This window comes from Gastrolobium bilobum, unplaced genomic scaffold, assembly GCF_033153095.1.
Source record: "Gastrolobium bilobum isolate Gb01-03AN ecotype WA unplaced genomic scaffold, APGP_CSIRO_Gbil_v1 utg8451, whole genome shotgun sequence".
Taxonomy (NCBI): Eukaryota; Viridiplantae; Streptophyta; class Magnoliopsida; order Fabales; family Fabaceae; genus Gastrolobium; species Gastrolobium bilobum.
Genome location: NW_026898154.1, coordinates 340,392 through 359,515, shown reverse-complemented (window position 1 = coordinate 359,515; position 19,124 = coordinate 340,392). Strand labels below are relative to the sequence as shown.

At 30.6% G+C, this 19,124-nt stretch overlaps 1 protein-coding gene across 1 annotated transcript; it reads left to right on the top strand.

Annotated features, from left to right (window-relative positions):
* The first annotated feature begins 14,902 nt into the window (after positions 1-14,902).
* On the top strand, positions 14,903-15,289 carry LOC133313303 (non-specific lipid transfer protein GPI-anchored 7-like). The gene has a single exon (XM_061514655.1). The coding sequence runs from the start codon at positions 14,903-14,905 to the stop codon at positions 15,287-15,289; it is 387 nt and encodes a 128-aa protein (XP_061370639.1).
* The last annotated feature ends 3,835 nt before the right edge of the window (positions 15,290-19,124 follow it).

The following is a 19,124-nucleotide window of genomic DNA, read 5'->3' as shown; positions in this document are numbered from 1 at the left end:
TTATTAGGGGTGTTCGCGGTCTGGATTGGATCGGTTTTGGAATCAAAACTCATCCGATCCAATCTCTTCATTTTTATAATGTAATCATCCATTCGGTTTAGATTTTTTTTCAAATCTGATCTGATCCAATCCAATTATTTTCGGTTTGGATTGGATCGGTTTTCGGTTTTTTGAATATCCTAAAATTAGTTTCATGATTATTGTGCAAATAACATTTTTTGTATATATTGGCTTTGTAAAAAAAAATTAAAATACAAAAATATCAGTAAACAAGACTATAGTTGATGAGACGTGACTAAGTTTTTTCTTGGATTTAGTTGATGAGTTAATGGGTCTTGAGTTTAGAAATTTTTGGACTATGATTGGAGAAAGGACAAGTAGGTATAGGATAATTAATATATTGGATCGGTTTTCATCAACCCATCCGAAAACCGATCCAATCCAATTAAAATTTGCGGTTTTTTTTCGGTTTTCGATTTTTCGATTTTCGGTTTATTCGGTTATCGGTTTTTCAGTTCGATTTTCGCGGTTTGAATCGGTTTGGATCGGTTGATGAACACCCCTAGTTATTACGACTTTAATACTTTGAAATGAAATGTGGAGGATTGCATAAGGGTAGCCTTATAGGCTTGTAGCTATAGGGATATGCATGTCTACTTAATTGATAAGAGGGTAGGGTTGGCTTAAATGGACGTACACTGCTTTTAATGGACCTTGTGTTTAAAGAGAGCTATTACGGGTTTGTGTCCATTTAGAATGTGTGGCAGATGTGGGCTGTCTTTGTAAAATGTTGGTTTTCTAAATTGTTCTCTGGGCATTAAACAATGTACAAATGTCAGTATCTGAGGGGAGGGGAGAATGTTACTCATCCCTCCTTGTTGGAGTTCTCCCTATTCTGTTTTCCACAAGGAAACATGGATTTCAATGTGACCATGTGGTGTGGTGTTGTTTTGCTTTTTCTTTCGTGGGTTTGAAAGATTAGTCATCAATAATCACCTGACATGGAATAAAAAGCAAATAAGATTTTATATAATTAAAAAAAAAAAAAAAAAAATCAGAAACCTTTGATCATGTTGTACTCAGCTATCTAGTGAAATAACAACATCTAATTACTATTAGAAGATAATATAAAAAATGTTTATTAACATCAAATTTTAATGAAGGTAATCAGTAGTTACGTATATGAATGGGCTGAAGTTGGGCTTCCCTACTACTTACCAAGACCATAATATTATGGATTTGGGTCGCCATTGGATATTTTTGTTAAGTTAGGCTTTGTTTGAAAGTTTAGAGGGGAAAGAAAGGAAGAGGATCCAAGAGGAAACGAGAAGATGGGAAGGAAGGAAATTGAAGGGTGTTCTCTGAAGGGTATTCCCTTCCCTTGTTTGGGAGTTAAAGAAATGGTAAAGAAAAAAAATTGAGGGTTAATGAGATATTTTTACAATTTTATCCTTTTTTAAAATTAATATAATTATTGTATTTTACAAATTAAATTAAATTTAAAATTTCTAACAAAATTATTTATGTACTTTTCACAACACCAAAAAAGATCATATTTTCGATGAAATTTCTACATTGCAAATGATGAAAATTTCGTCACAAAATTATTTTTTTCGTCGGAATACTTTTCGTCGAGAAGCAACGAAATTTTTCAACCGATGAAAATTTTCACAAAAATACATTTTCTATCGAAATTTTTGACGAAATTTAGTTTCCATTAAAAGTTTTTACGAAAATGATTTCCTCCATAAAATGTTTTAAACGAAAAAAGAATTTCGTCAAAAATTTTGACGGAACGTTTTCTGTTCAAAATTATGATTGAATTGCTTTCTGAAAAAAATTTCGACAGAAATTGCTTTGTCAGAAATTTTGAGGGAAATATTTCATTCGAAACTTTCGACGAAATATAAATTTTGTAAAGAATTTAGAAAGAATATTTTTTCTGTCAAAATTTTTTACGAAAATATTTTCTGTCGAAATTTTTTGACAGAAAAGCGTTCCGTTGATAATTTTGATGGAAATGTTTTTTATCAAAAAAATTGACGGAAATATTTTCCGTCGAAATTTTTTGATGAAAATGTGTTTCATTAAAAATTTCGACAGAAATTTTTTTTACCCAAAAGTTAAACGAATATATTTCCGTCGAAAACTTTCGGCAGAATTTAAACTTTGTTAAGAATTTTGATGAAATTTTTTTTCGTCAACAATTTTCGATAGAAATGTGTTTCGTTGAAAATTTTCATGGAAATATTTTTCGTCAAAAATATTGATGAATAAGTTTTTTGTGAAATATTTTGGCAAAATTTAGATCAGTAAAAAATTTGTCAAATTTTTTTTTCTGTCAAATTTGTTTACAAAAGTGTTTTTAGTCACAAATTTTGTTCAAATTTTTTTGCGAAATTTTTTTATGGAAATGTTTTCCGTAAAAAAATTTGACATAATTGTTTTACGTCGAAACTTTTCGATGGAAATGTGTTCGTCAAAATTTTGGACGGAAATATTTTCATTAAAAGTTTCGACGGAATTTAAATTCTATCAATAATTTTGACTGAATTTTTTTCCGTACAAAATTTATGTTAGTATTAATGGCACAATATGGTTCCGTTTTTGATTTCGTCTTTAGTTTTGACTGAATTTGTTTGACGTATATGATTTTCATCAAAAATTTCATCACTATTTTTGACGAAATATTTTTCTTCAATAAATTTTGTCGGTATTTGAGACTTTTCTAATAATATCGCATTTAAAAATGAATCACAATTTGTGTAGTTTTAATATTTTAATGCTAAGGGCAGATAAGTAATTTTTAATATTCTCTCCCTCAAACCTTCCAAATTGGGAGAACTTTAATTTTAAGAAGAAGGAGGATTTTGGAGGGTTTAGTAAAAATCCTCAATTCCTTCCCCTCCTTTTTTAAACTCACAAACAAGGAAAGGGCTTACTAAAACTCTCCCTTCCCTTTCCTTTCCCTCATAATTTGAAGAACAAATATGGAAGAAAAAAAAATACAACAACAACATTTTGATATAAATGTATTCAAATGAAAAATGTCAATTAGGATACAAAAAATTATTTTCAACCTCTTAATTTTTCCTTCTCTTTCGATTTGAGGAAATCAATGTGAATACTTATTAGCAGTGTTTAAAAACTCGACCCGGCCATCGACCCGGCTGAGGTCAGGGGTCACGGGTTCAACCGGGGGATCACTGGGTCACTACGTTGACCCGGTTTTACATATTAAAAAAATTTAAATATATATATATCCTATATGAAAATATTAAAAAACAAACCACCAATCATCAAAGATTCAAAATATACTTAATATAATTCACAATTACAACCACAAGTCAATATTACACAACCTAATTAAAGTATCAAGATACCAAAGTACAAACTCATATTCTAATGAGTCACTACGCTGACCCGGTTCTGTCTCTTTTGAAAAGGTCTCTGCAAAGAAAAATTTAAAGGAAGTAAGAATGAGTTTTGTTTTCCATTGACAACCGTAAGGATTTCATTTGAATGAGTAAAATTCTTACCTTTTCTAGAAGATTCACGACAGCGAGGTGAAGATTGAAAATGTCTAGGTCACTAGGAGATAAGAGAACGATTAGATTTAGGTTTGCAAATATTTTTATTTATTTTTTTAATAAAACAATGTTGTTTCATGGATTTTTTATTAAAAAAAGAAAACATGCACTGACCCCATTTAACCCTTCTGACCCGGGAGTCACTGAAACCCGGCCGGATTTTGGGAGTCGGAGAGGTCGATATGCATATAGAGTCTAACTTGTGACCCCAACCCTCAGAAGGGAGGGGTCAGGGTTGACCCGGGTCAATCCAGGAGACGGGGTGAGGTTTTAAAACACTAGTTATTATTACTTCAAAAGTGGACTAAAGTAGTAGATTAGCAAGAATTCTAGTACTAGAATATTTTTAAAAATAAATATGAGAAATTGTTACATGAAAAATATATTCGTAATTAATCTATTTTTTTTTCAATTTCTAAGAGTTTAAAACTCTAATATTTTTGTCTATCCATGAAGTCTAGTCACTCCGAATAAAAAGGTATAGGTATCTAAAAAAAAAAACAAAGAAGGTAATAGGTACATCAGCGATGTCTTAGTTATTTTGGCACAGGCTTACGAATAAAGGCTTTTACCGTATTTTTTAAATATATTTTTTATTATTAAGTGAATTTTATGTGATATTTTTAAAATAACTTGAACCCATTCATTATTTAACAAGACTCGCATAAAATTCATCTAATAATGAAAAAAATATTAAAAGGATATATTATATATGAGTTTAATATTTCTATTTTTGCTGTATAATTTTTTTTATCATGAGTTCCATTCACTTTTATATGTGTGACTAAAAAATATTTCTGCAGTAAAAGTAGACAAACTTTTTCCATTATATATTAACATTTCTCTTTTTCTAATATTTGAATATTAGGGGGCATTTGGTAGAGGATATATATTTTTTTTTTTATCCAGAATCACGATTACTAGGAATGTGATAGAAAAATAAAATTTCCTGGATTTGACCAAAAAATTATTTGATAGGCCAAAATTTTACTGAAAATTTACTGAGTCTATGTTTGGTTGATTATAAAATATTACTGAAAATTTGGTGTAATATTATAAATATATCCCCACTTTGGTATTTTCTTCAACCACTTTGGTAGAGTTATTTTTGTCATATTTTTCAAAGATGCAATGTTTTGTCACTTTTTTCTTCAACCACATTCCCAGCAATCCAACAATACCACCCTCTGAGTGGTATTTAAATAGTAATTTTTATCCAAGTTTTACACATAAAATGGATTATTAACTATCTCATTTAACTGGGTAAATTTTTTGAAAAATAATACCAAACATGGTTATCTTAAAATCCCATCCTCATTTTTTTGGGTATCAAAAAAAAAAAAAAAAAAAACCTATCAAACACCCCTGGTATAAGAGTCAGGGATTTCATCTTATACCAAGTCACCTATCTGTTGTAAGGAGCAAAAATGTAAACTCTGTCTGCAATTTCAATCAATATAACATGAAAGAAATAAAGGCTCCATCCATATCAAGAGTGAATTTCAATTAAGACATAACATTCAAAATTATGTTGATGAGGGCCACTTAACATCAACTACATTCTCTGTATTGACTTTGATGATATATCATTTAATTTCATGCGATGATGTAGATATGCATGGACTCTTACAAATCGTGATCTTAATTTGATGTAGTGATAAGTAGAAAGAATGGTTTAAATGATATATATATTTATGCGTCCAAATCTTGATATATAGGTCTTGATTCCTTGTTCATATGTCTATGTATCTCTTTCCTTTTCAATTCGATCGATGTGACTTAAACGTGAAAACAATCAAAGCATGCATGGCAACGACGTTACTTATGCTTACACTTAAATTAGCAACTACTCTACTCTGCCAGTGATAATTAGTCACTAGCTACTAGTTGCGCACACTACATGAATCCACAACTCCATCGTTATATTGATGTTTCTATCACTATGCCTTTCCCAATCTGATGCTACTCCAATTTGAAGATCTAAATTTCTTTTGAACATGTGTGTGTTTGTCTTTATCAAAGATCTGATTCACAAGACATTCTTGAATATGAATATAACCTAGTTTAGGCTTATTCAAAGTGACAACATGCAATTAAAGTGGGTCATAAATAGGATTTGATTCTACGACGTCAATCTCATACTTTGATTTCTTTTGATTACTTCTTCAGTTTTAAAAGATGTTTTATTTAACATTTTTGTATAAAAATTAAGAAAGTTATTAAATACCCTTTATTTTGGGTAAATATAATTATATTTGGTTTAAGTATTTTCTCATTCTATTTATGTTTTCACTCATTTCACCTATTTGCATAACATACAATCCTTGTTGAATTGTTGTGGGGTAATTCAAACATGTGCTATAGTTTTCAATTTTTCACAATCACACGCTTTGGTGTGTTTTCTTGGGAAATCACCCAGAAATAAGACATTTTCATACACCTAAAGTAATAAATTTGGGGTCCCAAGTCCAAGCATAGCCGGCACCAAATACTCACACTTTTTTGTTTTTTCAAACGTTGACATTCAAAATTCAATAGTTTCTTTAGCGTGCGTCTCACTTTTCTTGTTAGCGTTTCCTACTCTTCATTACAAACCCAATAGCCTACATTTTTCATTGTTAATAATGCAAATCACATATAAAACCATTCTCAGAGTGAAAATTTGTCCACTGAAAAACTCAACATCTTCCTTATTAAACCTCTTCCTGCAAAACAAGCAAGCTAATCTATAAATTTGTTAAAGCAAACATACTTATTCCTTCCATGGCCAATTCTCATTATCCTAAATCCTTGCAACTTTCATGCAAAGCCTTTTCTCTAGTTCTTCTCTTTGTTTACTTGCTTCTTGTTGGTTCATGCACTGCAATAAGGACAGGAGCAACTATGAGGCTGAACAATGGCACACAACTTCTCTGGCGAAAGCACCAACTTGGTTTTCCATACAAAGGCATGGTTTTCAACTTCTTCCCCAAAGGGATGCCAACACCACCTTCAGGCCCTTCAAAAAGGCATAACGCAGTAGTGGATGCCACACCTCAGAATTGAGTTGAATAAGATGTCCCTTTTGCATGATTTTTCCCATTTGTTTCCTTCCTTTTCTACTTCAACTATTTTGTTTTATTGATAGAAGAGATGCAAGGTTTACAATCAGATATCTTGCCCAACGAGATTAGATCCTTAGAGGGACTAAATTTTTTGGCTCTCTGATTCTAAATTTTAATGTATATAAGAGATTGTTGGCGTATAGTAATATTTACTCATTTTTTCAGCATGAGGCTTTTGTTATCTTATTATCTATTCAGTTTTGTCCAATTGAATTTTGCTTTATGATGATGATCAATCAAACCAAATGGTTTCTCTTGAAGCTCAGTTTGTTTATTTTCATGTGTGTCTGCAACTAGCATGTCAGAAACATCAGCAGTTTTGTCAGATTTTCATTCAATTAAATTGAACACACACCCCACTTGTTCCTTTTCTCTCTGTCTACGTGTAACATTGACTTGAGGGGAGTGGTCACAAATAAAAAAAGCCAGCATTTGGAACTATCAAAGGATGGTCATGATCATTTTACACCAGTGTAAGTTACACTTTTAATCTTGTCCGTTAATCTCACTTATATCTAAGGACTCAAATTTTTTAGTAATGTGAGCCATTAGATACAAGTGGATCAATGGTCAAAATTAAGTGTAAGACTTCTAACTCTTACACCAGTGTAAGAATATCCTGCCTCATCAAAGGAACTGCAGCTTGAAAAGGCAATAAAATGCTCAATTACAAAGTCTTCCCAAGTTGCCGTTTTGGAAACTTGGACTTAAGGAGGGTGGCTTGGCCCTCTTGCTTGTGAAGCTTTCACTCAATAAAAAACTCTTTTCTTCCAAAACTCTGTTTCTTGCTTTAAATGGCCTACGCTTTTGATATTTAGCACATACCTATTGGCACCCATAGAAATAGTCCAATGAGACAAGCTATGGCTATGGTTGAGACTTGATATCTTGATGTTGGGTCCATATTAGGTAAAAATCCAATTTCTTCTGGGGCTGCATCTTGCATATTCATTCATTATTTGCCAAGTATATGGTTGGAATTTTGTATGAATTTCAATGACTCTAAATCCCTCAAAGCAAGGGAATTATTAAAATAAAGTTCGTTCGTAATCTCAACAGCTGCACAAAACCTTAGTTAAAAGTTAATGCGTGCAAGAGTTTCTTCTAAAAACCAATCAAATTTTCAAGTTTGTCTGCTAATGAGGTATGTGTCACCTTCACCATATGCTAAGGGAAATTTAGGACCCTTAGCTCATTTATTAAAGAATTAATTAGTGAATGGAATTCTGCCTCTGAAACTTCTCAGTATAGTAAGAATTTCGAGATAAGATGTTCTTCCATACTCAGAAGTTTTAAGACTATTTGTGCATTAAAATGCTTCTTCTTGACCTAATTATGATGGGAATAAGATTTATGGAGGTTCATAAAATGAACTGATGGAAAAAAACGTTGGGATAATTCTCCTTTTTCAAAGACAGATGAAATTAAAAATTAAAAGGACACATATCTGTTTTCTAGCAACTATGTCCTGATTTAATTAGATGTAACACAATGGTATAGCATATCTTCAGTGTGAAGATATTTTTGCAAAGTTTATGCTGACTTTAAATGCATATGCAGCATGCACATTGTAAAATATGTTTCATAAGTCAATCCTTGACAATATAATAGAGGTTGCACGTTTTTAACACTGGATACCCTCAAGACCTATTAGTACGGTCATCTTGGGGACTTAGTGAATACCATTAACCAGATAGCTATAATTCCAGAAATAGATTCCCTTTCCAGCCATTTTTGTGTGAATTTTAGGCCTAGGCCCAAGATCATCTTAAACTGAAATACTGAAATCCAAAAGCGTATCAAATATCAAATCTTCACTTGGGAAAAAAATGCTCTAGTACAATGTTAAACATCAACTATATCATAATCTTTAACTATTAGGCACAAGGTCAAAAAATTATTTTTATCTTTAAGATGTAAAAATGATGTATCATTATTTATGGGGTTATAATAGTTTGTGACATTTTGAGGGGTTAGGTAGCTATCTTTTAATTATTTCAAAAGACTTTCTGATACTAATCTAACTCTTGACGAAGCACTTAAAGGGACCCAACCAAGAGTTTCCTGTTACCAAATTCACTACCTTTTGACAAAGTTGGGGTAAATGAGACAATCTTAAATAAGAGTTTCAATCAAATAATCTTAGAAGAGTTTCTGTCAAGTAAACAACGAATATCTTCTTTAATAGTTGCTAATCCAGCTTTCTCTAAAATAAGATAAATTTTTTTTTGAGATATTACAATCGATTCATCACTTCGCGACTAGTTTAATTCGGGACGGATCACAAGATTAAGGTTTTAAACTCATCTAATATCTCATATCTACAATAACGGGTTTTTTTTTTTTTTTTTAAAGATTATTATGAACACTCAATTACCTACCAATTATTATATAGGGATTGGTGTTTTTCATGTTGTATGAGACAACTTTATTTCATATACACACAAAAGTGTGTGGGACTCATATTTTATTTTATTTTTTCTTTTCTTCACATGACCCCACATGGGTCCCACACACTTTATGTTTGTTATTGACACTTCGGCAAGTATAACGGTCATACAAGTAATAAAGTGATAAGTAAGATATCATTCTCATGGGGATTAATCTATCAAGCAATAATTTATCTGCGCGACTAAAGTTGGATCAACTGTAAGGATTTTTGTGATTATGATTCAAATATAAAAACGCAAACTAAACTATCAAACTGAATATCAAAATCAAGAATCAAGAATAAAGAATGGTTAAAACCAATAATTTAAAGCGTAGCTAGGGTGTTGATTTCCTCAATGTGTCTTCCTAATGAATCTACTCTTTCCTATAACTAATATTTAGTTCATGTTATTGATAATTCTTTCTTAATTAATTAAACCTCAATCCCTTGGTGGTTCAATCTTTTACCCTATTCAAAATTTTAATTCCTTAGTGATCTCTCCTGGAACAAACATTAAGAATAAGAATTAAAAGTCATAGATTTCACAAGTCTATCCCTAGATCAAGCAAAACCTAACAATTAACCAATCGAAATCGTATACCAACATCTCTATTGTCATGCAAGATTCATGTGTTCATCTATGAGTGATCAGTTCATAAACAAAGCTAAGAATGGAAAAAAGATTAATTGCATAACATAGAATTGAATATCAAATTACAGGAAATGAATAAATAAAACTAGGAATCCATTGGTTCAATCTAATCCTAACTACAAAGAAATCTAGCCTGACATAATAATAAATAAATAAAAACAGATAAAAAAAATTAAAAAAAAAACATAAAAGAACGAAGTAATTGGTATCCATGACGAAGTGGTGGATATATCTTTTATGATTAGAAAAACCTTAAAGGGTATCTATTATAACAGAAGATCCATGGGCCTTCAAAAATGATGACGCTGCTCGCTAAGTTTTCTCTTTGAAGCGAGCAAATTTGTGAGCAAATATGATGTACTTGCTAACTTGCTCGCTGAAACGAGCAAATTCGCCTGCAGTAGACAACAAAAATATGATTTGGTATTTTGGGCATAACTTGAGCTATACTCGTTCAATTAATTAATGTGATCTTGGTCTCGTTGGAAAGATAAAAGAGAGATATACAACTTCTATGAAGAACACAAGATCCAAATCCTTCATCTTCGATACAAAAAATTGGTCAAAACTAAATTCAATAAGATTTTCACTAATTGATTGCTCTTCATTTATAGCTTTAAGTCCTTCTAACTTAATCATTGCTCCAATGCTTCATAATAGCAATTTAAACTTGAAACCAAAATAATTTTAGGTCACTATCATTTCAAACATGAGAAACTCCAAAGTCTTTTGCATTTAATAATATACACTATGTCTTTAACCATATTCATCAATATTAGTATACTTTTGGTCCCAAAGGCATGATATAAATGATACGTAACATGTGTGTAGGGAATAAAGTTATCTCCTACAATATGAGAAACATTCATCTCTAATATATATACACATATATATATATATAGCTTTAATGTTTCTACAGTAAATGCTGATAAGTTATCTATATTCACTTCCAAAACGATATCGTTTTGCGTTGAAAAATTAAAAAATTATAATGAAAAAGACTATTATATCCCTGAAATAATTATAATTATAAAAATACCTTAATTTCCGCTCCAAAACGACATCATTTTGGGTTCAATGTAGATAATTTATCTACATTAACAGACTTATCTACATTGATAGTAGAAAAAATAAAAAATATATATATAATTTTTTTTTTTAATTTCATGCACTTGTTGTATTATTCTATTGTGCGATCTCAATTTTTGGACCTTTAAAAGATTGCCAAGTCGTTATAGCTTTGTATCCTTAAAATTTTGTATATAAAAAGTCAAAGTTACGTATAGTGTAATATAAAAAATCCTTATTTAATTGACGCTATATTTTTGCATAGAAGTTATGTCACATCTCCTGAGCCTGGCCCTGGAGCGGAGTATGTTTTACAGTTCATTTTGTGATTTTTATAATCGGTCAGAGTTGACGTAAACATGAACAGCTTCGTCACATATGTTTGCTGCGATAAGTTCATTCTAATTTCGCGACCTCAATTATTGAACTTCAGTAGTAACGTCAATCTTATATATAATAATAAGGTATCATCGAGTTGAAAAAAGCTTGCTGAAGTGGATTCAACATTTAAGTACCAGGCAAATAAAATAAAAGTATAGAAGATTTTACTGCAGAAGATGATCTTTCTGCCAATTGTTTGAATTTTCTTTACTTGGCTAGGAAAGTGATTCACCTGTAGTGAACTGGTCTTGAGGTAGAAATTAAGATAATTTGCAATGTTACCTAGGAGGAGTTACTGAGTCAGGGGAAAACAATCAAAGTGTCATATTTTTTTGCAAAAAAATTACCTAAATGCTGCGTAAAATTATTTTTAAATTATCACGTCACCTAACTCACTATAACATTTGACGAGTTAGGTGTGGACACGTGACAGAAGACACATGGTCATGTAAGCCGCTGTACAGTGCAGCGAGATTACGTGGCGTCAAACATAACAAAGCATGTTTAGTCAGCTTTTCTGACATATGACAAATGTGCTGGAGCATAGTATGTTGCATGTGTGTCATAAAATAATTTAAATTAATATAGACTGAATTAAACTAAAATAATTATCAAACATAAATTAAATTTAGTTCATTAAGACTCCTAAATTAAATTACATTATTTAACGGTTCAAATTTTTTTTAACATAACTTAAACTAAATTAAATAAAATTAATTAACACTCCTAAAAATAATTAATTAATAGTTATAAAATAATTTAAATTAATATAGACTGAATTAAATTAAAATAATAAACAAACATAAATTACATTTAATTCATTAACGCTCCTTAATTAAATTACTTAAAAGTTCAAAAAAAATTAACATAACTTAAACTAAATTAAATTAAATTAATTAATACTCCTAAAAATAATTAATTAATATTTATAAAACAATTTAAAGTAATATAGACTGAATTAAACTAAAATAATTAATTTAAATTATTTTATAACTATTAATTAATTATTTTTAGAAGTGTTAATTAATATCATTTAATTTAGTTTAGGTTATGTTAATTTTTTTTGAACTGTTAAGTCATGTAATTTAATTTAAGAGTGTTAACGAACTAAATGTAATTTATGTTTGTTAATTATTTTAGTTTAATTCTGTCTATATTAATTTAAATTTTTTTTTTTTTTTGATAACAATTTTAATTATTTTATGACACATGTAACATGCTATGCTCGATAGCACGTTTGTCACGTGTCAGAAAAGCTGACTAAACATGTTATGCTGCATAGCACGTTTGACGCCACGTAATCTCGCTGCACTATGCAGTGGCTTACGTGGTCATACGCCTTCTGTCACGTGTTTACACCTAACTCTTTAGGTGTTGTGGCGAGTTAAGTGACTGATGCTACCCGGCAAGTATACCGATCGCACAAGTAATAAAGTGGTAAATAATGTTCGTCTCCACAGAGATTGTGATCTTATATTAATTAATATTCCTTTAAAGAATGGATGAGTTCAAATGGTTTTGACAAGTATTGTCAATTGGTGTGAATATGAGGACTAAAAATAAAGACTTGTTTTTGTGATATTTCTGTGATCAAGAATGAGATTGTAAACAACAATGAGAAGCAATTTGTAAATATGAGAAGAGTATTGTAGCTAGGAAACACTCACCATATGATCCCCGCTTATTACTTTGGATTGATTTAAAAACACTTATTTATATAAAAACTCATATAAATATCATCTAAAATAATTAGTTAAATTCTAATCCCTTGGTAATTTAACCCTTTAACCTTAGTTGGAATCATAATCCCTTAGTAACCCCTCATGAGAATTAAGCAATGAATACGATAATTAAAACATCCGCAATTAACATACATCTATTCCTAACATGCATACTAATCGTTATCTTACCCCCTTTCAAGATGAGAACCCCAATATTCCTATCTAGGGTTCTAACCCTCAGACTATTATCAACTATTAGAGTGATCAATTCTAATAAAGAAAATAGGAATTACGCACAGAGTAATGATAAAGAAATTTATATAAACGGGAGAAAATAAATCAATCCTTCGTAACAAGGGTTCACATAAGGTTTGTGACCCTAACTACAATAAAGAAAAACTTAGCCAACCATATTCATGGCTAATAAATCAATATTCAATATTCAATGGGATGAAAGAATGAGAGATGAAAGAATGAAGATGATCAAGAATCCTTCTCCGAAGCTCTTCTCCTTCAGCACAACGGTCTCCTTCGGTCTAAATCCTAATTCTGTGCTGATCCTCCTTTTTATAATACTCTTTTAGGTCTTCTAAATTTACCCTTTTGGACAAAACAGAATTGCAGTATCGCACGTTGACGCTCTCAGCGTCAGATCCACGCTGTGGGCGTGGTTGCCTCTGGATTCCCACGCTGTCAGCTAGTTATCCACGCTGTGGGCGTGGGAAGAAGGAAATTTTTCACGCTATCAGCGTGGAATCCACGCTGTGGGCGTGGTTGCCTCTGGATTCCCACGCTACCAGCGTGACATCCACGCTGTGAGCGTGGGTCTTTACTTTGGCAAATCCTCATTTTGCTCCAGATTTGTTTGCTTTTCCTACAAGTTAAGCATAAAATCAGTTGTACAATTCTGAAATTGGAATTTAAGCAAAGCAACACTAAACGTTGCCTTTTTACTGAGAATTAACCCATAATCTTTCTCTTTTTGGCTTGAATTTACCCATGTGCTGAAGGCACATCAGTGACGTGATATTCTGGAAAAAAAAATTGCAGAGCGTAAGATTTAGATAATTTTTTGCGAAAATTGTGACACTTTGATTGTTGTCCCTGAGTTCGGTCCTATTACCTTGGTGCTCAACAAATTTAATGAGAGATGCACATAAAATTTACTGGATAATAAAGTACATCATTCATATTTCTCGAAAGTCAGAGGTGGATTTAAGGGAGCCTGAGGGTGGCGGCCGCCCTCCACAATTTGAAGGAAACTTTTTTAAAGAGGGTACGGTTTAGATGATTTAGAAGTGAATTTTGTACAAACCTGTTATAAAAACAAACCGAAATTGGAAGTAGGAAGCGCCTTCTGATCTCAAACATATTCAGAAAATAAATATATGCTTATTTCTCAAATAAGATCTTTGAATTGTATTTACTATGTAGGTTTTTTTGGTAGATATTTACTATGTAGTTTAACATCTGAAAGCATATACAGTAAAGCACCAATTTCATAATTCTTAAAATTTGAAACCCCACCTCTCCCCCCTCATTTGAGATGTATACATGTGAAAGAAATCATGAATGTAGCTATCATTATCCCATTGAAATATAGTGTGCTATAGTTTTGACGGTTTACATTGTGATAAAAATATAAATATGTTAATAACGAATTGTACATTTTTTAAAACTCATTTTTTCTATTTGTTGTTAGTAGTTGAAATTCCTACTATAATTACTCTAAGGGGGCGTTTGGTTAAGGAGAAATTTTATGAATAATAGGAAAATGTTATTCATAGAAAAATGGTTGGAGGATTATGTTTGATAGGAAAATGTAAAAAAAGTTGTTTGGTTGAAAAAAATTTGGACGGAAAAATTAGGTAACTTTTATAAAGTCTATGTTTGGGTGTAGGTAAAATATAGATAGAAAAAAGGTGCTATTACGAAAATAACCTTGTTTTAAAAAAATGGGTGGGTGGAGCATGTCGTTGATGGTGGGTTTGGTGTTCATGATGAGTGCGATGAGCTTAACAGAGGCACAATCTGGTGGCACCAACACCACTTGTGCTTCAGACCTAATTCCATATGCGAACTACCTTACTACCCCTAACCCACCCGCTTCTTGCTGCAATCCACTCAAACAAACAGTTGCAACCCAGCTTCCCTGTCTCTGCAACATTTTCTTTACTCCTGGTTTGCTTCAAGGTTTTAATATCTCTGTCGATCAAGCTCTTCAACTTAGTCGTTGCTGTGGTGTCACCAGTGATCTCAGCAGCTGCAAACAGGGTACACTCACACTCAGAGGGTACGCTCGTAATATGGTTATTAGACAATGTGACTATTTAGATAGATAAAGCACAATACCAAATCTCAAGTGAGTAAATTTGGCCTGCTATTTCAATCCAAAAGACATGCAAAATTCAGTTGCTGGCATAATGATTAGCGTAGGCAAATATGGAAGCCGTTCAACCAAACGTGGTCAGCTAACAAACCCATTTCTAATTTGCCTATCTATCTCATCAAAATCCTCAAACCAAATACACCCTAAAAAAAAGAGATTCAAATCCCATCTTAAAGGCTTTTGACAATAGTTTTTTAATTAAAGAATACTGCAAGTGATATAAGGGAAAAATGAGTATCATTTTAAAGTATGTAAAGTTGTGTCATTTTATGAGAGAGAAAGAGATAAATAAAAGAGGAGAAAGAGTTGACAAAAAAAATAAAGGTGAAGGTCTCACCTCTTTGTGAGAGTGAAAAGATATAAGTTATGTCATTTAAAAGGATAAACATTTTTCTTGTGATATAATCCACGTAAACTTTTTTTTTTTACCAATATATAGATGATCCATAAAAAAGTGGTTGCGGTAGATTAATTGGAACTTTGTAGCTAGAATTGCATAGTTAAATGTGTTTCTATTGTTTATTATACAAGGAAAATGGGAACTTGGATGAATGGCTGCATGGTCCAAATTTTTTTACAAAATATATAGATTCGCTATAATATTTTTTATTTTTTAATGTATTTAATTTTTTTTTTTAACGTAACATAAATTTGTCTGTGTGCAAACTCAGCCTCCGAATGAGGAATGCATATGAAAAGTCAATTGTAACCAAAGGGTGATAGTTCAGTTGGTAGTAAGGGAGTTGAGTAAGTGGAAAGAAAGTAAAAGATCTCGATTCGGTTCCCATATGCCACTTTTAAGAGAGTTTAAATATTTTTATCTCTAATGCATCTCGTACTCCGGATTAGTCCTATAATTGATTCAAAAAATCAAAAAATTTGAGATACCAAAGAGAGTCAACTCGCTTAAAAGAGATAATTAGAGTTGAGTTAACTAAAAAAATTCAAAATAAACCTTATCAAGTAACGGACATAACCACGGGCCTGGAGGCTTTTTTTTTTTTTTTTCATAACGGGGGCACTAGCCCATAAACAAAAGAGAAAAACTAATCAGGGATAATGTCAAATGCTGCACCCCTAGAATCCTTATCAAGTAACGGACATAACCATGGGCCTGGAGGCGGAACCTGCCAAGCAATTCTGCCATTAACATTACTAGGAGAATAATTAGCTAGCCAATGGGCACAAAGTTTGATGATGTCTAAAATTGGTTGTTGGCATCAAATTTTAATTTGTATAAAAACTTATTTAATAAAAAAAATTTAGGCTCCAATTCAAAAGTTCGGTTTTAGAGCCTCTCAGGCTGGACTAGTATATATATATTTTTATTTTATATTTTTTGTATTACCTGTAATAGATCTCTTTTTCCTCAATCCATTTTACCCTATTTTATTGGTTAAACAGACTTTTTGAATGATTTTGTTCTATATTATGTTATTTGGATATACATTGAATTTATGAATATTTGTAGAATTACTAGTGTTATTGATTGTATATTCTGTTTGGATAAATTTTTATTGTCTTAATTTTTTTTAAACAGACTAACAAGCTAAATCAGACTTTTATTTTTTTGTAAATAAGCCAGACTTGATCTGACTGACACATTTAAACATAGATTTAGCCTTTTAAGAAGTGGGTAACACACCGAAGTGTGACTACCCTTAACTTCCCGGTGCACGTATTTTATCAGATAAAGAATTTAAGGGACGAGAAATTACCGTATATATTCAAATATTAGGATAGTGTTGACATACAAATTATCAATTAAAGAACACAATGAATAAAATCAAAGACTTTTTTTTACGGACATAATTAATTGAAACAAATAATTTCTCTAAAGTGATAAATATTTTGAAATGGAAAAAGTAGATGAAATTATTTTACATTGAAAATTATATTTACATTTAAAATTAGACTGTATAAGATCAGAAAAATGTAGAATTTTGAGAATCTAAGAATATTTTACTAACATGAGCTCAATTTGAATTTAAATATGGTTTTGTTAATTATGTTTAACTCAAATACATCCAAATATTTTGCTGTGTAAATTATGATTTTTTTACACAGTATATTTATGACTGAAATCGTTCTTTTGAAAAGTTTTTAACTTCATGAATAGCTTGATTTCCATGCCTTTGTAGCATATAAACATGCATAACTAGTTCTACATATTATGTGGAGCAGGGTTATTCTTAGAGGCACAATTTAAATTTTTATAAAATATAAGTGTAAACAGATATCAAATAATGATTTTATAAGATTTTATTCTCTTATTTTTTTATTATTCATGATTAGTAAATACTAAATTTTAAATAATTTAAAATGACAATAAAAATTATGAGTGTACTTGCAGTCTATGTTGTACCGACATCGATACGGGACATGCCATGACTCGTCAGGAGTTAGGACATGTTTTGATATTAAATAATATTTTTAATTTATGTAGTGTATATTATATTTAATATTTAATAATTTAAAAAATAAAATTAAACTCATAATACCCATCAATTTTGCAAAGAAATGTAAATATTTGCTATAATATTTTCAAATTGAAAAATGTCTTACGTACTCTAGTGAGATTTATTTGGTATTTATTTTTAATTTTTATTATATCAGTTTGGTAAAACATCGATCAATTTTTTCATGATATGTAATGAATTTTTTTTTTTTTGATAACATGTAATGAAATTTTAAATATTATAGATATCAGAGTGTCAGACATGACACTTTATATTTTTTGAAGTGTCAGTAAAATATAGCTTGTAGTCATGTAGGTTAATTTATATGAGAGATATTATATTTACTATCTTTTTTTCTTACTATCTCTTGCTACTAAATCTTAATCGTTGATTTCGTCAATCGAACGGTTATAATTTATTAGGTGACACTTATTAATTAATTTTTAATTTTTAATAAATTATAACCGTTAGATTGACAAAAATCAATGGTTAAAATTTAATAATAAGAGATAATAAAAAAAAAATAGTAAGATAACCTTTCTCAATTTATATTTAAAAAATATTATGAAAAGATGATGATCTCGTCTAAAGGTTAGGGCACAAATTTCTATGAGAGCTTATAATTGGGAGTATTCGCAGTTTAATTTAATTTTATTTGAAGCGAAAAATTCTTCAAAGTAAACCAATAGACTATCTTATATAAGGAACTTAACAGTTAACAATTTGCTTCTATTTGAAGACTCAAACCAAATTGAACTAAATTCTATTTTGTCTAATTAATTCTTTTCATATGTTTTTTTGTTTAAAAATGACACAGTCAACAACTAATATGACTGACAACCGCAGTAAACATTTTCATAGATATAAGCAATTAATAAAGCTAAATTTTTTTTACATAAATAAATTATGCTTTCAATGTAATTATGCATAAGAACTTACATTATACATAAGATCGAATGGGACTCTAGATGTGATCTGTAGATACGTGACTGAAATTATTATAAAGTTGAGTGAGCAGTGAAGTTGCTAAGTAAAAAAGGCACATCATAACATACATGTGAAACTTTTATAAAGGAAATGATTGAAGCGAGTTGAAATAGTTAGCTATAATAATTCAACAACTGATTCATTAGACCATTGAAAGTATTAATGGAAGACAAAAATAATATTCTTGGCATATGCTATTTCTTGATTTGATTTAAGTTATAGGGTTCGTCTTTTCTGCATGCAGATAAATTATCTGCAGTAAGTCAAATACGACATTGTTTTGGGACAGAAATCATGATGTTTTTGTAATTTTAATTTATTTCAGGTTATTATAGTCTTTAT

Bases quoted from the DNA above. Each gene is read 5' to 3' on its own strand.
- LOC133313303 (XM_061514655.1), top strand. From the start codon at position 14,903: ATGGGTGGGTGGAGCATGTCGTTGATGGTGGGTTTGGTGTTCATGATG.